Source organism: Corvus brachyrhynchos, unplaced genomic scaffold, assembly GCF_000691975.1.
Source record: "Corvus brachyrhynchos isolate BGI_N302 unplaced genomic scaffold, ASM69197v1 scaffold376, whole genome shotgun sequence".
Lineage (NCBI taxonomy): Eukaryota > Metazoa > Chordata > Aves > Passeriformes > Corvidae > Corvus > Corvus brachyrhynchos.
Genome location: NW_008238966.1, coordinates 1,153,385 through 1,174,646, shown reverse-complemented (window position 1 = coordinate 1,174,646; position 21,262 = coordinate 1,153,385). Strand labels below are relative to the sequence as shown.

The 21,262-nt window shown below is 38.2% G+C and overlaps 1 protein-coding gene across 1 annotated transcript in view; it reads right to left on the bottom strand.

Annotated features, from left to right (window-relative positions):
• EDIL3 (EGF like repeats and discoidin domains 3) overlaps positions 1–21,262 on the bottom strand; it is a 178,120-nt gene that overhangs the window by 96,089 nt on the left and 60,769 nt on the right. Inside the window, exons 4-5 of the mRNA XM_017738674.1 lie at positions 19,909–20,037; positions 1,413–1,526 (exon numbers count right to left, since the gene is read on the bottom strand). Of these exons, the coding sequence (XP_017594163.1) occupies positions 1,413–1,526; positions 19,909–20,037 (243 nt within the window). The remainder of the gene's footprint in view (positions 1–1,412; positions 1,527–19,908; positions 20,038–21,262) is intronic.

The following is a 21,262-nucleotide window of genomic DNA, read 5'->3' as shown; positions in this document are numbered from 1 at the left end:
ATGCAACTTCACACAGGAAGTTATTTTTGCATGTCACTACACATACATCTATTAAAAAAAAAAGGAATACAAAATAACAGATGATGGTTCAGAAAACACAGTGATCACTTAAATAGTAGCTGTGACTAACCCATTTCCAGCAAAACAGGAGATTGGGTTTATTTGATCTATTATCGGAGCAGTCAAAATACAGAGGGGATAAACTCTGAAGAGATGGATGAGATTCCTGGTAGACTTCCAAATGACCATTCAATTGCACCTAATAAGGAAATGCACTAATTGCTTCCCCAGCAAATTTTGGAAAACACTTTCATAGATAGGGGGGTTTTCTATAAATACTTTCAGGTAGCCATAGAGACCTGTGAATTCCTCAAAGCAGATCTTAATCTGGTATTTCTCTCTAGAACTACATACACATCATATTGGGTGCCTCAAATATTTTGGTTTTTTTTTCTTGCGGTGTATATATCTGGGAAATTTACTGAAGCTACTTTAAAGATATATTTGTGGTTATTTGTCCATCCTGTTTTCCTCTCTATTCTCCCCCATACATCCACAATGTAAACACGGGAAGAAGAATCATATTTTTCAGCTTTGTTACGTTTTCATTTATTTAGTATTTGACTTGTAACAACTTTTTTTTTGCCACACAGCGTAGGATTTTCCTTGCACTAGAAATTCCCTTTCTTGAATGTGGAGTGTGAATGAATGGTGGGGGAAGGTGGTTGTAACCTGCCTTCTATCAGAGGATATATTTCCAAATTTGCCCAAACTGGCACATGGAGTAGCTCAGTATTTCAGGTATTTTGAATGTAATACTTAACACTACTAATGTTAATTGTCAAATACTTTCCTGTTTCTTTTTAAGGTATTATATCTTGGAACTATATTAGCTTTTTCCACAATATCATCATTTTAGCATCTTTTGTTTGACTAAAACACACAAGCTTTCATCTTTACAGTATTTTAAACCCAAGAGTCTCTAATATCTAACTGTTAAGGTATATTGCATTTTGTGCCAAAGCAGTTTATTCTATTTTTATTATTTTTGGTCTTCAAGATTACCTAGTCTATCATACATGAAGAACTCATCTGTAGTAGCAACTTTAGGAATCAAACCTTTACGGTGCATCCATAGTAAATGTTATTGTAAAAATCCTTTGAGGTTGTTCCCAGGACAGATCCATTACTGACTACTGATTCTATTAATGACTTCCCCCCAAACCACTGGTCCAAATTTCAGAGGCTAGAGACATGTTAGAGCAAATAACAGATATTTTTTCCCTGTTTCTACATTTGTTGATATCTGGTAGCAATTACTGTTGCAGACAGGATATTTGGTGAGATGAAACCCCAGCCAGAATAAATTTTTTATATTAAAAAATCAAGTTTTAAAACCATGCTGTACTTACTCTGTTGGCAGTTCCTTCCCATAAATTCACCTGGACATTCACAGGAATAGTTGGCAACAAGATCTGTACAGATTCCACCATTCTTGCAGGGTTCAGCTTCACATTCATTCACATCTGCAGGAAGCACACAAGATGATGCCAGGATTAGCAGAGAAATAGTAAAAGCAATAAACACACGTTTAAAAGAATGGATTAAAAAAAAAAGAGAGAAAATTTTTATTATGTCCCATCATACAATACAATTTAAAGATTTGCTCAAGGATTTCCACTGTAAATTCCAGAGGGTATCAGGGCCAAAAGTCACAGTTTGGCCTTAAAAAAATCAAACTGGAGTAGTTCTGATGTAGGAATCAGTAGTGATCTTTGCAACTTCAAGAAATGTAGCAACTTCTTTATCAACAGATGCCAGTTAAGGATGTGTCTCAGTTCATCTTAATTCATTAAACATCTAATTGACAAGGTTGTTTAACCATCTAAAAATTCCCTTCCTGTGCATGAGTTAGTGGGAAAATTGAAACTAATAACTCAATCTAGAAGCCAGCAAATTTCATTAAATTCAAAACACAGAAAAGGTGGGTAATTTCACTTCAGTTCCTCTTTTCCAGTGCACTTTGTCAAATGCTGCAAGAATAAGCCTCCCCTGTGTTTTTCAATGTAGTAGCCTTGAAGTGTGATACCAGATTCCTTTTCTCAAATGTGATGCAGAATTTTTCAGCCGCCATTAAATAGGCAGAGGGAGGGCAATCATGCACCAAAATTAAAATTCTCAGTCTCCACATTTATATTTATTCTGCATGGAGTAGAGATGTTGAACAGAATTTGTATGTTGCTGTCCAAAAGGGCTGCACCTCTGCAGTCAAACATTTTAAACAGGGTAGAGAATGTGGTAAACATGGTAGATGACATGGTAGATAATATGGGAAATCACCAGTAGGCAAAATGCCCTGGGAATTGATGTCATGCTTCTTGCTGTTGTGTTGAATCTGCTTCTGTCCCCAAAATGCAAATGGTTTTTCTGTGCCGGCATACACAAACTAAAGAAAATGCTACAAAAATGTCTAAATCTTATGCAAGATGCCTTTGTGCAGGAGAAGCAAAATTCATTTCTGTCAACAAAGTTGCTTGATAGTTGATAGTTTGACTATGTAACTTTTATACTTTCAACTTGATTTTTTTTAGTACCGGGAATCTCTGTTCAAAAATTCAGTGTTTTAATACAGTGAATAGGATAATCTTCCCATTGTTGTGAGCAGAAATGCAGAGACAGACTTCCAGCTAAATATGAAGGCCAGTTTCAATTGTTTGAACCAGGAAAATTTTGGATTTTTATACTAAAATTAATGATGGCAATGGATCTCTGAGCTTCTTTTTAACCCCTCATGTTTTATTATATCTTGATTATAAAGATATCACATACTGGAATAATAAAAGTTTAGAGTAAGCTGAATTTTTTCTATTAAAGATGAAGAAGAGGAGTAACAGCTTAGAGTGCAAGAAATAAAACCTGCCAAGGGAAATGACCAAAGAACAGACCTGTTCAGTTTGAAATTAAATTCTTTATATGTATTTATCAAATTTAACAAGATTCTTCCCCTCCCTATTTGCCTTTTTAAGCAAAGCCCATTAACCTTACATTTTTATCAGGTTATTCATCATTTTAATACAGGCCAACACATTTGTGGGGGGGAAAAAAAATCAAGGTCACTGCGAACTAAAAAACATTAAGTGAACATATGAACTATCCCTCACTTTGGTGAGATGCAGGTGGTAATTTATCCTCTTAAAAGCTTTTCTGTGTAAAGTCAATATCTTCTCAAGATTTTTTTTTTCCTAATTTGCCATTCCTGTTGTAATATGTGAGAGAAAATGCACAGCTTTCCAGAATATTTCATATTGTCTGTGTGGTGACAGAGAAAATAAACTGAGCTTGAAGCACCACACCATTTTAAAGCAATCCTCGTATTCCATCCCCATGGAGCAATCAGTAATGATCAGAGCAGAAGGATGGAAGCTGTTAATTATTATCCTTGTTACTTGGCTCCTACAATGATTTTTCCCAGTAATTTCAGAACCTTGAGTCCCATCAGTTCAAACAAATATGTCATATTTTGTGAATGAGGAAAGATTGTTCATTGCATCAGGTCTGACGTGTTTAGTTGAAAAGAAAATCAACTAAACTGCATTAAAGAATAAAGAACATTCTTTAGCATGTGTTAAATAATAATTTCTACAAAATTATGTGTTTTCCAGTTATTATTTCATTTGATTGAAAGTGCAGATGCAGAATATTTAATTAAGGGTGGTCTCTATGAATTGTGGTGAGATTATGTTCAAATTTCCAGATATGCCAATCCTGATACCACACTTTACACCAGCTGGTGTGTTCCTTCCTTCTGAAAAACAAACTTTGTTATATATCATGACAAGAAGTAAACTTCACTAGAAATTTGAAAATGCCAGAGTTTCTTGAGTAGTTGCTCCTAAAGGCAATAAAGCCTCATACAGAAAACCCTCCGTCTGTTATCAGATTCTATTTCTTCACTGACAACAAAACATATCTACATAAGAGGGATAGAGGGGTTTATTTTAATGTAAATTAATAATGCACAGTAAAATCACTGCAGGTTGCTCATGATTTTTTCAAGCAAGGTTAGGTCTTAGCTTTGAGGCAGATTCTTATGCTTTGCTCCAAATAAAATACAGAGAACAAGGTGCTGCCAGAGAAATCAGAGTTCCTCACAGAAGGACTTGGTGAAACTGATAAACCCTGAGTGAAAAGGACTCATCAAAAGGCAGAGGGAAAGTCTGGGTTTCTAGATAGTGTCCACGTTAGATAAAAAGCCAACAAACAAACAATAAAGAAAATGAAATAAGAAAACCTAGAGGAACTACAAAGCCCAAAACCCAACAAACAAAAAAAAGTAAATAAGAACACAAAAAAACCCAGCCCAACCCAAACCAAACAAAAACCACACATGAAACCACCCCAGAAACCCTAATCCAAAAAACCCCAAATGACCACCCCCATGCCCAGCCTCCCAAGACTTCTCTACTGAAGAGGAATTCCGAAATTTAAGGTGATGCAGGGAACAGGGAAACTGACCATTTTCTGAAAATAGATTGTTCCTCGAATGAAATAGCTTGAAGGGCTGAGAGAGTTGATTAGGAAGTAAAGGCTACGCTAAGGTTTCTTTTCATGCTGCAGATGATTAAATTTAAATTTCCTATCTCCTAAGATCAATCCATAACCAGGAAGCTATTAAGCACACTTCTGTTTGAAGCACAGTCATGGTGCAGCCTGGAACAAAACTACACTGCCAGAAACTAGGAAAGTAATAGAGAACTTGTCTTTGTCACATAGTGACTTGGAGAACCATCAAGGGGCAGATTTCTGTGCTTTTGACTTCCTTTGATGGATTTTTTTATATATATATACACACTTATTTAATTCTCTAAGTATTTAATAAAATGTGAATAAAAACTATTACTTGCAAGTGTAATATAATTAAAAATACCTAGCCCTCATTTTGGGTTTTACCTGTTAAATATAGTCACATGCATTTTCCTGAAAAATCACCCCCCATGAAATGGGTATTTAAATTATATAGCTATTTTAATAAAAAAAATTAACTCTTACTTAAAGCCATTTGAGTCCCTCAGCAAGCTGCTTGCTATAAACCTGGCTTTATCTGGAGAAGGGACCAATAAACTCAATTTAACTGCATTTTTTTTTGCCAACACATCCTGTGCTTTGGCTGTGAGTTCATACCAGTGTCTTGTTCCTGTCCCCTGCCTGCTTGTTCTTTACACAGCCCAAATTCCTGGTTCCTGCCACCTGAACCCTTGTTTCTGGTCCAGAACTGCCTTTTGCCATGCAGGCTTCCTGAGGCTCCCTCCTGCCGACCAGAACATCCTTCCCTCATCCTTTGGTTTTGTCCTTGTTTTGGCTTCTGGATCATGCTCAGTCTGCTCATCTCAGCTCCAAGCCATGTTTTAAATCAGTCTTCTATCGTGATAAAGTGGTTGGCCCATCACAGACACAGCATTTATGTTCAAAAGTCTTCACTGGAAGTCAACATGGCCTTTATTGGGAGAATTGATTAAACATAATCCAGTTATGCTTTACTAATATTGCAAATATATATTTTCCCTATAATAAAGTCAATTTAGGATACAATTTAGTACAATTTAGGAACAAAAAATCACCCAGCTGTAACCTCTGTTTCACAACTGGCTTCTGTGAAGACCCACAGCCATACACTGGATAAAGATCAATTCACAGTTTGAGTAACTTGACACTCCCTCCTGTGCCCCATATTTCAATATTTTGAAATACTTCCCTACCTGCTCCTACTTCAAAATAAAAGTTGTAGGTAACTGACAATGTGTTCAAATATCTTTACATTTGGAAACTGGTATGGCATAATGTGAGCAAACAGGTAATATGGAATAATTATCTTTGAGGTTTAGTCTAAGCTATTCTTGTAGTTGCTTGGCGGTTCTTGATAGGTTTTTAAAATGCATTCTAGGTATTTTTTCTTTATTGTGTATTGATCCTGAATTATTTAAGTCCACAAAAAAGTACTGTATCAGCAAGATCACACAAAAAATGTATGATCTGTCTTGCAGAGTTGTGTAATATCCTGTTGGTGTTTAAGCTTGAGCTTTCAGATAGTCAGATTTTCATTATTAATTTCCTAATGTCATGAAACTCAGATTACATACTCTTCTATTATTCGCACCAACTTGCACAAATATTTTTATGGAACACTAAATGGCAAAGATCCATGGAACAGAATAAAATTATACTCATTTTGTTTGGTAAATAATCTGATTCATGAGAAACTAAAATTTAATAAAATTATTTTAACAGTGAGATACTATAACAATGATATGATAAAATCTGAAGGATTACAGCAATTCACTTATAGAAAAACACATCTTCTTTAAGAGTAAGACATTTTTGTTAAAATATTTACCAAAAATAAAACAAACCAAAAAAAACCAAAGCATTCTTCCTCATATTCATATGGTTTATAAAAACAAGCCTAAACTGTAAAGTTCTCCTAATTATGTTAACTTGTAGGTTTGTGGTTTTTTTCCTAAAAAGCTAATAAATAAGTAAATAAATGTGTTTAAACAGAATGAAAAAGAATCAGAAAAAGCACAGGTGGATCACCTTCAGTTTTTGACTAAAAGAGAAAATATAAATAATTAACATGATAATTTATTTTAATAATCTTAATTAGATGCTTAGGAAAGTCTCTAATGTGTTCCTGAAAATATATTTGTCTGTAATTTATGTAAAAAAAAAATAAGCTGTAACTTCAGTTATAACTGATCCTTGATTTAATTAGGATTATACAAAAGCAAGCACAAGCACATGACTGCCTCAACCCTGGTGTGAAACATTTAAAAAGAACTGGGGCACACTCCCATGAAATACAGGAATTTAGTACAGGTTATTAAATCTGAACTGGATGTATTCACGTTCAACACAGGACAGGCATCAGAGGTTTTTTCAGAGAATTCAGAGGTTTGATTGCTTTTTCAAAGCCAGTTTCCTGACCACAGAAGGCTCTAAAAACACTCTGCCAAAAAAACCTGCAGGAAACTTCAAGTGTTATGTCATGCTGAAGGGATTCACTGTTGAGATATCCTTATTATCTGATCTTCAAAATGAGAAGAAAACAGCTTTACACTCGAGACAAAAAAAGAACAAACTTGCTCCCCACCTTTAGAGGCTAAACATTGTATAACCCCTGCTCTCATAATCTCACATAAAGTTTTCTCCCCCTGTGAGTATTTGGTACAAGATACTGTGGTAAATGTTCTCCAGGACTATCCATCACAGATCTGTCTGTTAGAATTCTTCCTGACACTTTCAGTACAAATATTTTATATGAAATTATCCTCCAGCCCTGGGCCCAGCTCAGGAAGGAGCTGGAGCTGCTGCAGCCAGGCCAGGGCAGGCACCAGGATGAGCAGAGGGATGGAGCAGCTCTGCTGGGAGGAAAGGCTGCCAGAGCTGGGCTTGTTCAGCCTGCAGAGGAGAAGCTCTGGGGTGACCTCACTGGGGCCTTGCAGGGCCTGAAGGAGCTGCAGGAAACCTGGAGAGAGACAATTGCCAAGGGCTGGAGGGACAGGACACAGGGAATGGCTTCCCAGTGCCAGGGGGCAGGGCTGGATGGGAGATTGGGCAGGAATTGTTCCCTGGGACCCCTGGAGTGCCCAAGGCCAGGCTGGACATTGGGGCTGGGAGCAGCCTGGGACAGTGGGAGGTGTCCCTGCCCATGCTGGATGGGCTTTAAGGTTCCTTCCAACCCAAACCTTTCTGTGGCTCTTTTGGAAGAAAAGAAGTCAGGTAAGAGAGTTACTAAGATTGTGTTCTAAACTCAAAAGAAGCCTTCTAAACAAGTAAGCCATGGAAATAAAAATAATATGTGGACGTAAGTCAGAGGTTTCTGACTGATGATGCATGAATGTTTGAGACACCCTGGTAACCAGTAATACACTTTAACCACTATACACATAACTAAAACAATTTTGGGGCAAAATTAAATTGTTCCTGTCAAAAATTCCTGCAGAAAGTACATCTTAAGTATTCTTACGCTCTTTTTCCAAAGCAATTTTATCTCCTCCTAGGCTTCTTTAGAAATTCTAGTTTACACATTTTTCAGTATACTTCTGTAATTAGCCTTCTTGAAACCTAAAAAAAGGAAAATATTTCATGCTACCTGATAACAATCCAGTGTTCTTTCCCATCCTATTGGTGCTAATATGTCTAGGTCAACTTGTTTTAAGAAAAATTGGAACATACAGCATGATTCTCTTCACTATGATTTGTAAAAAATCCAGGCTCTGAGAAACTGAAAAGTAAAAACTATTTTTAAGTTTTATTTTAATTGATACCTTCCTAAATTTGGTGTGGTAAGTAAAATCTTTGATTTGGACAAAGCAGCATTTTTTTATGACTAATTTCTTTCTCCACCAGTTAATTTGTGATCTTTTCCACCTAGAATTTACACATCTGTTCAATATTCTAGTTATAGATACTCAGTTATAGTATCAGTGAAAAGAGTAGTGGCATGTATTTATAAATCCAGTTTAAAATAGATTTAGTTATCTATAGCATTTTCCTACCTATCTTTGTGTTCTATAGTGGAACTTCCTCTCTGCTACCCTCACTTAAAGAAAAAATTAAAACTTAAGTTTTGAAGTGGCTATTTCCATACAGTAGTAAGTGTAACCACATGTTTCAGAAAGCTAGGATTAAATGTAGAATACTAGAAAAGTAATTATTAAAAAAAAAGGCAAAACAAGAAAAGACACGATTAAGTATTTTGCAGAACACTTTTTCACTTTAAATTGTCTGCTTCAAAGGATTTCAAATAAGATAGGGGTCTACAAGAATCTTTGCCACAATAGTTATATATCTCATGGTGTTCACAAGATCCTTTTTTTAGTATTTTAGATACTTTTTCACCCCTATTTAATTTTTGAAAACTCTCATAAAATAGATCATGCAGTGAAATTATACTCCTCATAGGTACCTACTCTCTGCTTTGCAAAATACTTATCTTTTCCTTATAGCCACTGAAAAGTTATTACAATATTCTCTGTGGAGCCATATTTCCAACACTGGACTAGTCAGTATTTTCTGATCTTCTATTTACCTGTTTAAATGCCTATTTAATGGCTTTTCATCTGATGTAATTTTAATCTAATGTGATTTTTCAATAGCCTAGACAGGATGTTCCTTATTAGTTTTAAAGGAGTTGTTACTTTAAAAGTTTTAATATGTATCGAAGCAGATTTTTCATTTTTAATTACTTTTAATGAATACTGGCATGAAAATCTTTGTCCCATTAAGTAACTTACCATTTAATTTTGCACTGTAGAAGTACATCTTCGGGGCAACTATTCCTAGCGTTACCAATGAACCTTATTAAAATAATTGGCTATTTATATAACAAGCATTTGACAAATCATTTCAACTGTAGTTGAGGAAAAAAAAAATCTTATTAAAAAGTGAATCAGCTGGTGAATCATTTTTCATTACAAGCAATGCTCCAAAAATCTCAGCTTCAGGGGTAACTTATGCAGCACTGGACCAAATGGATGATTTGCTAAAAGAGTGTAGGTGGGCACGTGCCAACAAGTTGAATTATTTTTGCAATGAGTTTGAACCCAAATCGGTAAGTTAGCATTATTTTCCTTCATACCTCCCGAAATAACTGTGTCACTTCAAAATGCAGTTGTTTATGCATTTCAGAATGGAGTGAGGGTAGTGTTACGTTGTTTTTACATGAGCATGGCTATGGCACAAGTTTTTAAAAATGTCATTAGACAAACAAGTCCTGGAAGATAAAATGATGGATGCTCTAAACTGACAAAGCCACGGGATTGTATTTTTTTCACGTGTCTTAATTTGATATACACAGGGTGAAGTGTATTAATTTATGGCCAATCTATAGAAATCTCATTTAAACAATTAAAATAAGTTGTCCTAGGGACTTGCATAAATGCATATATATGTGCTACATAGAGGTAATTTCTACTCTCTGCTGATAATGTTCAAATTCAGACTCTTAGTTGCTCATAAATATTTGCATGTTTTACTGCTAATGGGTCTTCTTTTATTTAACGACCAACTGCAAGTTGGTCAATGTCACCAAGGAAGGAAAAACTTATCACCAATTCTTCCTGTTGAACTGTGGTAATTTCCTTGTCTCCCGTGCAAAGGTGACAAGGAAGATCACATCTGCCTTCCCACAAAATATCCACTAGTTCCACCACATCACCAAGGACTGTCTGGTTCAGAAAGAAAAATATTTATTGCCATGGCTTTTGTCTCCACCTTCCTGACAGTTCTACTGTCTCAGGGTATCTGCACCCTGGTTGGTCTTCCTGACTCACAGAGGGTGTTATGCCCTGCACTAAGAACATCTCTTAGAACTGGAGCTGGTATTTATGGCAGCTGACCCAGAAAATGCCACCTTTGCTTGATGATCACATCAAATCAGACCTATCCAAACAGGCTGCATTTTCCACAACCATGTCTAGCAGCTAAGGAGTTGTCTTCCAGTCTATACACAAAATCTGTACCATAACATAGGGGTGTGGGTGCTAAAATTCCTGTAAAATTCTGTCCTTTGCTGAGAAATGGGAGGAGGTTCTCTCTCCGTTAAGAGTACTGACATAATGAAATCAGAAGTAAACATTTTAAACTCCTAATTTTAGGTTTGGGCAAAGGCTCTTTCACCTTACACTCCCTTCCTAATTTTGGTGTATGTCTTCTGCAGCATTATTGCGAAGTTACCTTAAATATTAAATGACAAAGGAAATAGGATGAGAAGGGAGCAGATTAATTTCTCTCTAACAATGCTGGTATGGAAAAGAATGTTGCTTTTAAGTAAGCTGTAAAAACTACATGACAGTAATGACTGTATGCATAAACAGCCCTGCTAGGATCCTGAAAGGATCACACACAATACATTTTCAGAGCCACATGCCACCCTACTGACTTGTGAGGTGGGCAAAATGAGATCTGACAAGATTACAAGGCTTACCTATTATTTGCAGGTAAATAAGAATTTAAATACTCTTTTATGTTGTAATGCATACACATCTGGACCAGGGAACATCAATTCACTGCTGATGTTTTGTTGTAGCTTGGCAATTCCTGAATGTAATTCCTGAACTGAATTTATTGGCAATGCAGACATTTATGGAACCCCAGAATCCCAGAATGGTTTGGGTTAGAAGTCATCATCTAATTCCAAACCCCTGCCATGGGCAGGTACACCTTCCACTATCCCAGGTTCCTCCAAGCCCTGTCCAACCTGGCCTTGAACTTCCAGGAAGGGGGCATCCACAATTAATGCCATTCGTGTGTCTCTCAATGTTCCTGTCTCCTCACTTCCCTAGGACGTAGCACTGGCCCCAGCCCATGACCTGATCCCCCTGAAAATCCCTTATTGCAATTAGTCTGTGCAATTTCAGACAATCCTAGTGAGCTGATTCAAACAGAACTCTGATGGGGATAAATTTTCAGTGAAGATGGGCATCACTGTTTTTGGCAGAATCACACCATGACACCGGAGGACTAAGCAAATTTCAAACCAAAGCATGACTGACAGGAAGCCACGTGCATCCTATGGCATCAGTCATTTAGCAAAAGAGAAGGAAAATAAATCAGATTCTACTAATAGTTTTCAATGTATTTTGAGAAAAACGTTGGCACAAACAGGTTATGTCTGCATAGCATGGTCTTACAGAATTGTAGGTGCAGATTGAAACCATTAGGTCTGAAGACACATCTGCACATCCCTACGCAGGTCTCAGGGATGTTTTGTCTGTTGGGTGGACTGAATTTCCATTTACGCATTGGAATGGTTTAGGACAATTCCTAGTATGTCAAATGCTAGGTATTTTAGACTGCTGGACTATTTTCTTTTGGATTATTTTAATCTCAAAGGGATCCAGCTCTTGTGCTCTCAGCCTGCTGTCACACAAAGCAAAGTGTGGTAAGTAGAGATGATCAAGAGATTTTCTTTAAAAATACACTCCTGACTCAAACTAAAACGCTCAGCTGGATGACCTACAGAAATAATTGTATGTTATTTAAGACAGTAGAATAAATGCAAACTACATGAATATCCTGGGTATTCATATGTGACAGCACCGTGGGTTTTGCTTGAGATATTTTATGAATACGAAGGGATTAATTTGTAATGCAGACTGGTTTCTGCCATTAGACCATTTTATCATCATACTGAGCTTCAAGCACAAGTACTGATTTTTCAAGTTTTGCTTACACAGGTAATGAGTCTGATGCAGTATCCTTCTCTCCTTCTGTTCAATGCTTGCTCTCAAAAGTGTATCCACATGAAAAAATACTGCTTATAACTTCAAAAGAGTAGCTAGACTACTGAATGCACTCCTGCGCCTTCCTTCTAAGAGGTGCTTTGGTTTCTTCAAACTTCTCATTGGGCCTGTAGCATAAAAGCAAGCCCTGATGTCTAATTTTGTTTTCCTTCTTTCATTTTTCAGAAAAATTTCCATGCAAATTGTTCAATTTCCAAACAATTATGCCACACACAAAACTTTCAGCTGGTTCGATGAGCGATATCTGTGTTTTATATATTAATAGGGAACTGCACTGCCATGTGCCAGCATGAGTTCCTAACACAAACACAATATTTTAATTCTGCCTCCCTGACACACCTACACATACAGATGGCTGAGCACAGTATTTCATACAGGAGCAGAACAATAAAATCAAGAAAAATATCTGAATTACCAAACTTACCCTCTTTTATTTTTTTCCTAACAGCTGCTTCCTACATGGGTGGATCAGACCACACCCCTGTGTGACAAAATTCTAAGTGATAAGTGTTGTTTCATTAAACAGTCAGATTTCATTTCAAGATTTCGTTTATCTCCATTATCTTCCTCACAGGAATGTGCTGTTGCATCTGTAAGAAACCTGCCGGTGCAACAAAGACTGAAAACGGTTCTTTTAAGACTTCAGGTGGCTGTGTTCATCTTCAACCATCACAGTTGCTGAGAGTGACTTATAAGTTGCTGTGTTTACCAAAATGGGCACAAAAAGTGAAAAAAAAAAAAGCAAAATAGATGCTTTGTCCAGCCAAAGTTTTCATGTGTTCTTCCTTTAAAAAATACATCTCTCTACTGTGGTTCTTCAACTCTTCTCTTCCCTGGGACTCAGTGCACCCTCAGATATTTTATTTTAATATTTTTGTTATAAGAAGAGTAATGTATGATGCAGACATACAATGGGATAACTACTCTTGAATTTAGAGTGAACTCCTTTCATTCAGTACTTTTTATTATTAATTAAAAATATAAAGAGAAACTTGTTTAAAACATCGCCATATGTTGTCTTTATAATGTAGAACATGAACAAATGTAATCTCTTTTGCAATCAAGCAGCAATTCCTGCATTTTTGGAACACTTATTTCTTTCCACTTTAAGAAAAAACCAAAAAAAACCCAAAACCAAAACCAAACTAATCCTTATGAAAGACACTAATTAGGGGAAGACAGATTTACCCGCCTACAAAAAAAGTTTATAATGGCTATTGACAACCTAAGTGACTTTTACACCACAGAAACACACATCTTCTTAAAAGCACCATTCATTATGCAGTTCAGTCAGTGCAGAGGTTGGAAGGAACCCAACCCCTCTGTTCAATATTCCCATAAAACCCCAAAGCAATCAGGAAGATCTATTTCTTCCCACTATGACACCTTATGAAAGAAACTTAGCTGTCACCAAGAGCTGCTTAAGAAAAGCCTCAGCTCCATACCCAATTCTCATTAAAACAGGGGAAAAAAAAATCAGAAGGAAACTTTACCACAAAATGCTGCATGAAGAATCTAGAAAGTGTTGTAAGGATCTTCTGACAAATAAACCTTACCGCTTCTCTTTAGGATAGGTCACTGTTGCAGTAAAATACACCACTGAGCAAAGGAGGTTTTGAGAAGGCCACTGAGAAACGATTTAGAAGTACAAGAAAAACCATCACATTGCACAGAAAAGGCAACAATTTTAACTGGTTGCACAGGAAAAGTAAGAGGGCACATAACAAATGTCTGCAAATAACAAGTGGTGTGCAGAAGGCATTCAAAATCTGCTTTTCTTCCAGACAAAGAATGAAACATTTAAAGATGCTGAAAGAGAGCAGGTTTGCAATTGAAAAGGGGATTTTTTCTTTTTCAATATACAGTGAAATACAGCCAATGCTGTGTATGAGGAAATTGTAAAGATAGGTAATTCAACAAGGAAAAAAAAAGCTATTCAAAGTGCGTATGAATAAAAAGAATAAACAATGCTATATGAGCAAATTCTAAGAAGAGTGAAACAAAATTGGTGGGGATATTGTACTTCCTGCCTGGGACCTTAAGGCAATCTCTGGTTTTTACTGAATCAAATAAAATCTTCAAGTAGGAGGCAAGCCTCAGCTCAGTCACCAACTGCTTTAACCAATTTATTTGGACTTCAAGGAAAACAACATCCTTCCAATTGCCCCAAAATTTGTGCCACTGTTGTCCAACCTCACCATGCATTTGTTGTAAGATGATCCATCAGCAAAACTTCCCCTGTTTTCACCTGACAAACCCATAAATTGTCACCTCATTAGAGCATTTCCTTTTTCCAGGAAGTTCCCACACACGTTTCCTCGGACTTCTGTGAAATGGGGCAAACCCACCATGTGCTCCCACACCTGTTGGTTCTGCCATTTCCTTCAGCCCACTCTTATTTTGGGAACATTTTACTGACTTTTCTTCCAGTAGCCTTCAGTGGCTGTTTGCTTTTATATCCTTTACTGGTGATCTCTCTTAGATGTCTTTCAAATTACCCACTTTCTTCCACATTTTAATTAAGTTAAAGTCTAGAAGTTTCAAAAATGAACAAGGATACATCCTTCCTCTTTCCTTTCTTATCTAAGCCACTGATCAAACGCAGGAATAGTTTTCAGACTTCAGCTCCACAATGCTTGGAGATACAAGGATATACTTACACATGCAACTGGCTACTGTATTACACAGTTTATTGCTACATCATTAAATATCTTGTTGGTAGTATAATTTGTTAAAGCTACTCACAGAGCTAATTTTGGTGAAAATTAACTCCCTCTCCCCCTCCAACCTTAACCTGGTTTAAGTTTAGAACACCCCAAACAGATATTTTCCTCCAAAGGAGAAACCATAGTTTACGTGTGTCATGGAGAGCAAGGGGTGAAAATCTGGTGTAATACAGCTGCATGCACAGTGTTACATTAAATTTACCCACTTGGCTCTTGGTATGACTGGCTTGGAGCAACCTGCATTTGTGCAAGGAAACAATGTGTTTCAGTCTTCAAAACGAAGCAGCTGCATGAAAACCATCTGTGGGAAATGGTTTCTGGAGTGCCCTACCACTAACAAGAGTACATTCGTTGTAACACACAAGATCCAGGTTACATTCCGTACCCTCCTTGCAATAATTTCTTCCTGGTAGCTAGAGAAGTCACTGTGATTCTGCACCTGGGATGGAGTAACCCTGGATGTACGGACAGGCTGGGGAATAAGAGGCTGGGAAGGGACGTCCTGGGGATCCTGGTCAGTGACAAATTGGACATGAGCCAGCAGTGCCCTGGAGCCAGGAGGGACATCCCTGTCCTGGGGGCACCAGGCCCAGCATGGCCGGCCGGGCCAGGGAGGGATTGTCCTGCTCTGCTCTGGGCTGGGGAGGCCTCACCTGGAACATTGTGTGCAGCTCTGGGCATCCCAGTGTAAAAAAGACATTAAACTGTTAGAGAGGGTCCAAAGGAGGGCAATGAGGATGGCGAATGGTGTGGAGGGGCTGCGTGAGGAGCAGCTGAGGGCCCTTGGTGTGTTCAGCTGGAGAGGAGGAGACTGAGGGGAGACTCATCACAGCTACAGCTTCCTCATGAGGGGAAGAGGAAGGGCAGCTCTGATCTGTGACAGGGACAGGACTTGGATATCAGGGAAAGGTTCTTCCCCCAGAGGGTGCTGGGCACTGCCCAGGCTCCCCAGGGAATGGGCACGGCCCCGAGGCTGCCAGAGCTCCAGGAGCGTTGGGACAGCGCTGCCAGGGATGCCCAGGCTGGGGTTGTTGGGGGGTCTGGGCAGGGCCAGGGGTTGGACTTGATAATTCTTGTGGGTGCCTTCCAGCTCAGGAGATTCCATGATTCTACACCAGAACTTGCTGGTAGAGATTATGCATCACGTCATCTGGCCAGCAACGTGTGGCCACTGGCCTCCCCAGCTGTGGCACCACAGGTAAAAGCCACCGACCCATGGATAGCTGGGATGATGCCTCAAGGTACAATGGTAATCTGCTCTGCCACAGGGCCTCACCTGTGCAGTTTCCCAACACATTTTTGTAGCAGATGTGAATATCACAGGCCATCCACAACATGGAGGAAGAAAGCAGAGAACTCAGTAAAACCCTGGGAAAGGCTTGCTTAAGTTATTAAATGTGTTTGATTAATAACCTTTATTCTTGGAGTGCAAGGATTTCAGTTATGTCTGGAAGAGTTAATGATCCTCAGAATATAAACCCACATGCAAATCAAACCCTTAAATCTGAACCTTTTATTGCTTCAAACTTGAATTTTCCTGGTTGGATCTCTGTCATTTCAGCTAGTTGAGTGGCAGCCAGTAATATATATTGTGACTAATGCCTCAATTTCCTACTTTTTCTGGTAGGCAGTCTCTACCTGATAATCACAAGAATGCATACTGTATATGTGTCTCAAAGTTCTGGATATTTTTCTTTTTCTTCCTTTTTTTTCTTTCTCTGTTTCTTTATTTCTTTTATTCTTTTTGTGAAAAAGCTGTCCATTTCAGTTTTTGGGGTATTTCCACCTATTTTGACTTGTTCTAGGCTGTTTTAATATAGAATCACAGACCAGCTTGGGTTTTAAGGGACTTTAAAGATCATCTAGTTCCAACCCCCCAGTTGCGGGGGACTTCTCCAGCTCTCATGCAGCCCCTTCAGGCACAGGAAAGGGCTCTGATGTCTCCCTGGGGCCTTCTCTTCTCCAGGTGAACACCCCCAGCCCTCCCAGCATGGCTCCAGGAGGGCTCTTGAGATGAACCTTCATTCCAATCAGGTAAATAAATGCCTCTTAAATAATGGAGGAATATTTAAAGAATAAATTGTCCATGGGTTTCAACACAAAACCTGTCCAGGTCTCTACCTGAGACAGACCTTCCTGGTTTTGGTTACTTTATGAGCTTTGAAATGGGACATTGTTTCCTTTTTCTGCCTCTAGGTAATCAGAATCTTTTCAGACAACCACAGCCAATTAACATCAGCTTTGCAATAAATAGAGAATATACAGTCAGTAAAATTGCTAATGATCTCTTTTATAGTTTACATATTAATTATTTACATGGGTAAATGGTCAACAAATCTCAGAAATACTGACAGGGTGTTTGTTGATGTGAATGATAAAATACCAGCTTTGAGAATGTATCTTGACTGCAAAATCAATCACCTGGATTAATTGATTTGGTAACAGAATATTAGACATGAAAGAAATCCAAGATAAAAAGCCTTTTGCAAGAGTACCATAACCTGATTTTTGGAATTCCTGACAACGTAGAAGAAGAGATGTGCCTTGCAGTGAGGTCACTTTAATTTATCTCTTTATGATAAATTCGACAGACTTCTTACTTGATTTACAGTGAGTTCAGAATTGAATTGCTAAACTTCATGAAGCAGAGGAATTTGTATCAAAGGAACGCTGTGAATTGAGCTCAGGTCATATTGTATAAGAGTGTTAAAATAACTCCTCCACTGAAAGTCCCACAGTTCTCCCTGACTGCAGATAGCTCCGTGGCTGCCTCTCACAGCTCCCATCCCCAGAGACCCTCTGAACACCTGGATAGGGTATCTGATTTATCATCCCATCTTAAATCAGATTATCTGAAAAGGACTGAATTTCATTCTCCCCCAAAGAGTAACTGTTCACACAAGTTTGTCTCCTCTCAAATCACTTCCACTGCCTTCTGGGGTTGTGGTCTCCCTTAGTGAGTCTGGGCCAGCTGTGTGAGACATTTACCTTGTTCTGAAGTTGATAGAAACCCACTTTGCTGATTTTCAGGATCATTAGCTAACAGCTAACATACCTCAATATTTTTAAAAGGACGCTGTGGACCCAGCAAAAAACTCTGATGAATCACTCCGCGATGCACCAGCTGTATGTTCTTTGCTCATTAATTAGGTGACAAAAGATGGTATTTCACAGGCAGCTCATGCTCAGCAACGTGTTTTGCTTGATGAAAACCTGTGCTATTTTTTATTTCTTTAACAAAGGTCACCTTCTTGATATTTGATGGAAGAAGGGTTGTGTGCCACGTGACTGGTTCTGTGATGGAGCATCCCTGAGTCCATGTGAGGGTATTTTCACATGAGCTCACCCATGTGGCTGGACATCAACCACTCATCTCCATGCTCCCAGTGGAGGAGGTGGATGTATATCTTCACAGGATTAGGTCAGTGGAACTGCCCATGTTACCTACGCAATTAGCTGAGAGTGTGACCAAAGTTAATGAAATTTAATATCCTTATTCCAGGCTTTGGAGACAATTTCTGTGGAGTATTTGAGGGACATTACAGACATGAAGTTGTTAGCTGAACTGGACTGTACTGGTCCCTGACACTTCAAATTACAGACAAGTATCTAAATGGAGCAATTAATTCAGGTAGGCTGGATTCAGTGCTTATTCACTCTGATCTGAATGACTGAACTAATTTTTACGTGTGAGTGGAACTGTATTCTTGACTCTTTACTTGAGTTTTTTACCTTCTAAGTAACAACTGGCTTCCAAATTCATCAACAGTGTACAATTTTAAGAACCATGCTACCCTTGGTTTGAGAACCATTCGTGCACAAAATAGAGAGCCCGAAATTTCTCTCGTGAGCTTCTCCTCAGGCAAGCACTTGTTTTAAATGACCTTTGCGTGTGAAAAAACCCAGCTGCTATTTAAGTGACAGACAATACAGATTATATTCATAGGTTAGCACACAACCTGCTCAGTCACCAGCAGATGAATATCCCTCACTAATTGGTTTTGAGTGCTGGTGGGGTGGTGTGAGAAGCAGAAAATCTCCTGACTCTGTGTGCGCACTACCCAGCAGTAACTAAAATATTCCTGAATTATCAGTGATGGTTCCAGCACAAATTCAAAACACAGGCTCACACCAGCTGCTGTGAAGACATGTAACTCTGCTCTAGCCAAATCCAGCACATCCAAAATTTCTTTTCCCATAGGGTTAATTGTCAGTTCTCTAACTACACACTCTAAGACAAGGATACCGACTCGCTGTTCCCAATATGACCTGAAAATAGGAAACACTCTCCAAATAAATGATGGTTAGAAATAGATCTAGAAACTGTATTTTAAACGGGGTTTAAAATACATCTGTAAATCTGTATTTAAATGTATTTAAAATACATTTTTGTGTCTGATGTAAGTCTGGAGGTTCTGCCCTTGAACTCAGATGCTGTGATTCAAAACATTTCTTCACTATTTATAAAGACATAGGTAAAGAAAGATTTAGAAGATATACTTATTCACAAATTTCAGTTATTCTTTCCCTTTTTTTAGCCTTAATCAAAGCAAACCCACAAACACCACTGAGATAAGAAGACATCCCCACTATTTCAAATATGTTTCTGCATTAAATCCATGCAAAATGTGTTTACCTTGTCCTTGCCATGGTCTAAAACATGCATAGCAAATTATGCCCTGTTGCGTCCAGTGGGTTGGTAGTCAGGTCATTTTCTGAAGGCAACAGCAGCAGCGTTCAGTGGTATTAGCTTGCTCATAATATAAAGGCCAAAGTCTGATATACTTCAGAAAACCAGATCCGATATTAATCCTCAACAGTTCAGGCAATAAAGAGGCTCCTATCTATAAATACAATAAAATTTACCATGTGGAACTTACTGTGCTGGCAGTGAATCCCATTAAATCCCTGTGGACATTTACAAACATATCCTATGAATGTGTCGCCTCGGTATGCTTCACTAATTTCACACATCCCACCATTATGACATGGATTAGGAAGGCAGGGTCCTGAGAGAAGGGGAAAAAAAAGACAGAGAGAAGTATGTACACATCCACAATAACAGCCATAATAATGTCAGTCATTTATAAGCATTCATTAAAGAAATAAAATGCCTCACACAAGCCTTTATATTCCACTAACTCAGTAAAATACACCCTTCACTTACTTCAGATAACTTGCCAGCATGGATTTTTATGAACAAGAAAAAATACGAAGCATGTCACTACTCATTAATCACAGCATTATTTTTTAATGTGAGAGAAGACAGCAGACAGTGAAGCAAAATCTTTCTCTCCTGTTAAAGATAACAGGCATTCTAGCTTTTGCACCACTGAGGAAAGAGGTATTAATCAAACATGCCTATCATGCACAGAGTGGCATGTACTATGTCCCTGAATGATCACTACATGTCAAGTTAGCAGGCTGAGGAGATCCTTGCTATGGCTCCAGGTGACTTTCTGAAATGTGAGTATCTGGGCCAGCAGTTAGCAGCTACCAAGCCATTGCTTTTCCTCTCTGTGCCTCTGCAGCATATCCACTTCAAGATGGTTTCAAAAAACTCTTCTGACTGAATTTTCCTTTTCCCCAACACACCACATGCTAGGATGCATAAAATTTCAGCATGGAGATCTGTAAGGATTGTCATTACTAAAACTTTAAATACCTCTGAATAACAAAATCGTTTGACCTGAGGTCTAGAGTTTACTCATTTAACAGCACTGTAAAAGAGCTACTTACATTTTATTATGTTACTAATACTACCCACAATATGACTGCTACCAGAAGAAAACTTCATTTTGATGATTTTTTTTCCAATCTCATTTTAAAGAAATCGCAGACATTGTTTAGAAAGCCCCCATATGCAAGTTTGTCTGTGAAAAGATTTGTAAATTCAATGTAATGCATGTTATTTGCAACCTTTGCTATGTACCCAGGAAAGTGATGATTGCTGCTTGTTGAAATGCAGTGTCATAATCATTCACTCACTTAAAATTGCATTTGGAAAAAAAACCCAAAACAAACAAAAGAGAAAATAAATCTACAGCACAATTTACTGATAATCAGGACTCATAATTTCAGAATCACAGAATCCCTGAGGTGGGAAAAGACTGCCAAGGCCATCAGGTCCAAGCTGTGCCCGATGCCCACTTTGTCCCCAGCTCAGGACACTGAGTGCCACCTCCAGCCCTTCCTTGGACACCTCCAGGGATGGGCACTCCAAACCTCCCTGGG